Source organism: Poecilia reticulata, unplaced genomic scaffold (assembly GCF_000633615.1).
Source record: "Poecilia reticulata strain Guanapo unplaced genomic scaffold, Guppy_female_1.0+MT scaffold_159, whole genome shotgun sequence".
Lineage (NCBI taxonomy): Eukaryota > Metazoa > Chordata > Actinopteri > Cyprinodontiformes > Poeciliidae > Poecilia > Poecilia reticulata.
Window position 1 is genome coordinate 617,872 of NW_007615017.1, and position 4,150 is coordinate 622,021.

The window sequence follows — 4,150 nt, forward strand, 5'->3', positions numbered from 1 at the left end:
CACACACACACACACTCACACACACACACTCACACACACACACACTCACACACACACACTCCCTGCTGGAGATATTTACTGCCTGCAGCTCAGCTGACAACAACATGGCTGCCACAGAGAGAGAACCGCTCTGGTTCTGGTTCTGGTTCTGGGTCTAGTTCTGGTTCTGGTTCTGGTTCTGGTTCTGGGTCTGGCTCTGGTTCTGGGTCTGGCTCTGATTCTGGGTCTGGTTCTGGTTCTGGGTCTGGGTCTGGTTCTGGTTCTGGGTCTGGTTCTGGTTCTGGTTCTGGACTGAGGCAGACTGGGATTCACAGCCTTCATGCTGCCGGGCAGCAGTGGTACCGGCCGGGTTCTGCTGGTCTGCAGCACGTTTGGACTTTTCAAGCTGGTGAAATCGTTTTGTGTTCAAACTTTCTTGCTATTATATATTAATCTAAGTTTAGAGGTCAAGAGGTCAAGAGGTCAAACTGTCTCCCACAATCCCCAAACCTGTTGGTGTCAAATGTTAGTTTGTACCAAAATCCATCAACTCCAATAAACTCTCATGTTTGTGCAACAGAAATTTAGTTTGATTTCATAAATGTAGGAGGGCTGGTCCGACCTCTGATGACCCCTGATGACCTCTGATGACCCCTCATGACCTCTGATGACCTCTGGAAACGTTTTTATTAATGTCTCTGAAATGACAGCGGCACAAACGTTTGACACTAATTTCCTCAGTTTGGGGAAACGATGGAAACGTCACTGGATTTAAAATCCATCCAAACATCCAAACCACCACCAGAGTCGCTGCTGCTAGTCTGCAGGGAAGGAAAACGGAGGTTCTGCTGGTTCTGCTGGTTCTGGAGGCTGGACCCGGTTCAGCCCCTGGATTCTGGTTTCTGAGGAAGTGTGACTGAAAGGTGTTTTTATAGTTATAGCTGCTTCCGGCCCCCGCTGGGCTCTGAGCTGCTGCGGAGGAGAATCGTCTCACTTCTTCATTTCCAGCCGACGGAGACGCAGATCGGTGAGTTCAACACATTCAGGGAAACGTGAAGCTTTGTTTTCTTCTTTTATTCAAACTTCTGCAGATTTAGACTCAAAATGTTTTGATTTAATCCAGAAGTTTGTTTCTGAAGGGAAGTGAAGCAGATTTTAATGAAACAAGTCGATCAGCTTTGGATAAAACCTTTAAACATGTATAATATTTCCACATCCTGTCAGAGAATCAAAGCTGGTTCTCATGTTTCTGATGCTTCGTCTGGTCTCGGCTCTCTAGCGCCCCCACCGGCTCACTGCCTTCCCTTCCACAGACCCGAACCTGTGTGATACTTTCAGACCCAGATGTCCCGCTCAGTGCTGCCCCTGCTGGTCACTCTGAGTCCGGCTCTTCTCTTCCTGCTGCTCCCTCGCGGCTCCGTGACGCAACAGGAAATGAGGGAGAACTACAAATATGGCCGCCACAGCGCCGAGCTGCTGCCGCGCAGCTGCAGCTGGACATGCATGTTGTTCACCCTGCAGTGGCCGGGGGGTTTCTGCCAGGTGCGTGACGTCATCACCACGTCATCACTGTGATCTGAGCTCCTTCCGGTTCCCAAACAGAATCAGAAATAAAGAAGGAAAGAAAAACAAACTGATCTGATGACGACTGAGAAAAGATGAAACGTTCATGGTGTCAGAGAGATTTAACATTTATTTCATATTAATCCCGCTGAGAAAAGCTTTGAGTGAAATTAGGACTCAGTTCATCTGTGAGGTCAGACACTGATGCGGGACAGGAAGTTGCTCACACTGTCAGAAACATGATATTCCTGCTAACTGTTTGTTTCCATCAGTCCTTGTTCAAAGAGACTCAGTGCACGATTCCTGAGAACATCAGCAGCTGGACCATCCACGGCCTCTGGTACCAGCCGACTCACTTCCTGTCTGTCGCTTTATGAATGAATGGATTTAGAAACGATCCGTCGGTCAGGAAGCTGATGTTCCCGTTTGCTCCATTCCAGGCCTCTCCACGCCCAGTCCTGCTGCACCTGCTGGCCCATCTTCACCTCTGACCTCCAGGTGATTCCCAGACGTCCTCCAAGCATCGCCCCCTACAGGAAGAGGGCGATGCTTCTGTAAAACTTCTGATTTATGTTCCAGGAGGTGGAGGAGGAGCTGAAGGACTTCTGGCCATCGCTGCTGAAAACCAAACCGTGTTTCCATTTCTGGTACGTTTCTGTAATTCCACTTCCTGTCTGAAGGAGGCGGAGTTTCTGCAGTTCCTGTCTCTTCCTGTAGAGGGCGGTGTCATGCAGCTCTACCATGAAATATTCCTCTTATAGTTTATTGTTCAGACTCTGACTTTCTGATGTGAATACAGGAAATAAATGTATTTTACTTTAATTCAGTTTATTTTCGAAGCGCAGATCAAAAATCTGGTTTTTCTCATAACCGCAGCAAAACCAGGTTTTAATTTTAGCTTCATTCTTTTTTGTTTATATGCTTGAAATGAATATTTTCTCATCGCTTCATGAAATGAGGGAATATTTCCAATTAATCTCATGATTTATATTGATCCAACTAAACTAAACATTCCTTGTGATCTGATATTTTGTATCTAGTTTTCCTGTTATAGTGTTTTACACTTTTGGTTATTCTTCTTTATAACATGTTGTAAAAACGCTGCAAGAACTTTTTGTGAGTGAACTTTACGGGGCATTAAAGGCTGCTTCTACTCCATGATCTGATTGGTGTGGCAGGAAGGAGGAGTGGCTGAAACACGGCTCCTGCGCCGCGTGTGTTGAAGGATTCAACTCTCCTCTCAAGTTTTTCCAGATCTGCCTGAAGCTGCGCCGTCAGTTTGATCTCTACAAGTGAGCGTCGCTGCAGCGCCCCTTGTGGCCGCCGTGCAGATTACACTGGCAGCCTCATTTTAGCAATAAACTAAAAATAAAACGTTCATAAATGTTTCTCTGAAATGATGAAGTGAAATATTGAGTTTGTTTTGTGCTGCAGGATGCTGGCGGAAGCAGGAATCACTCCGTCCTGTGAGCGACTGTACAAGGTGAAACCGCTTCACCACCGGCTCACATCAGATTAGCGACATCGACCCGCAAAACATTAAAAAGATTAAATAGATGCTGCAGAGACAAAAAGGTTTATTAAATGTTAAAATGTAATGATCTTTTTCTCCTTTGGAGCTGATTTTATGTTTTGCCTCCATGATGAAAAACAAAAGAAAGTTTTATTCTGTGTGTCAAAATGAATGTTATCAGGATTGTTGTGGTTTTCACTGTTTCTCTGGGTTTGTGTTGGTTCTGGTTCCGTCTGGTCCAGGTGGCAGAGCTGCAGCAGGTCCTGCTGCCGCATGTCGGAGACAGACATGAGATCCAGTGCGTCAGAGACCAGCAGGTGATTCACACATCAGCAGATTCTCCGCTTTTTCACGCGTTTATTGCACATTTTCCACAGAAATGGTCAAAAACGTTGTTTTTAGCGATGCCAACTCCAACCAGCAGGGGGCAGCGCTTCTCACCGTCACTCCACTGCTCAGCTTGACGTCCAGATATAAAACGTCGCATTTATCATCGTTCACAGGAGCAAATATCGCAAAACGAGTTTTTATTTAATGTGGAAATAAAAATCAGACCGTAATTATTTTATTACGGCTCGAAGAAGATTTTCACCGTAACGGAGCTGCAGAACGTTCATGAAGAACCGGGTCAGAGGAACCGGGTCCTCTGGATCTGCAGCAGAACTTTGTTCCACCAACATCAGCAGCTAATTGGACCGGATTCTCAGCACATCTCATAAAACCCACCGCCGACCCGGTCCGGTTCCAGAACCAGAACCGCCGGTCCAACGGGGTCCTTCAGCGATCCGGTTACCATGGTGACACGTTAGAAACACTTGCAGCTGTGATGTGCGGGTCGTTTAAGGTCCAAAAGTACAATCAGAACCACCAGCTGGTGTGGGTTCAACAGCCAGGATGAAATTCTCCTGATCGGTCCAATCAGTTCCGGTTCTGCTGGGTTCTACTAAAAGACTTTTAGTTCAGAAACTACAGTCCAGATCTGAACGGAGATTCGTTTCAGAACATGGGAGTCCAGTCGAGTTCAGAACCTCAAGAATGATCTGACAGGAAGCAGGAAGTCAGCAGAACCTCAGCAGAACCGCAGCAGAACCTCAG

General features: G+C 46.6%; 1 protein-coding gene across 3 annotated transcripts in view; it reads left to right on the forward strand.

Annotated features, from left to right (window-relative positions):
- Nucleotides 1-630: 630 nt before the first annotated feature.
- rnaset2l (ribonuclease T2, like) overlaps nucleotides 631-4,150 on the forward strand; it is a 5,512-nt gene continuing 1,992 nt past the window's right edge. Inside the window, exons 1-8 of one of the 3 annotated variants that reach the window (XM_008402015.2) lie at nucleotides 631-1,006; nucleotides 1,259-1,521; nucleotides 1,815-1,882; nucleotides 1,983-2,040; nucleotides 2,122-2,189; nucleotides 2,721-2,834; nucleotides 2,977-3,025; nucleotides 3,298-3,372. In XM_008402015.2, coding sequence (XP_008400237.1) covers nucleotides 1,324-1,521; nucleotides 1,815-1,882; nucleotides 1,983-2,040; nucleotides 2,122-2,189; nucleotides 2,721-2,834; nucleotides 2,977-3,025; nucleotides 3,298-3,372 — 630 coding nt within the window. In that variant the 5' untranslated portion in view covers nucleotides 631-1,006; nucleotides 1,259-1,323. The remainder of the gene's footprint in view (nucleotides 1,007-1,258; nucleotides 1,522-1,814; nucleotides 1,883-1,982; nucleotides 2,041-2,121; nucleotides 2,190-2,720; nucleotides 2,835-2,976; nucleotides 3,026-3,297; nucleotides 3,373-4,150) is intronic. The other 2 variants (XM_008402014.2, XM_008402013.2) reach the window with 2 other exon arrangements.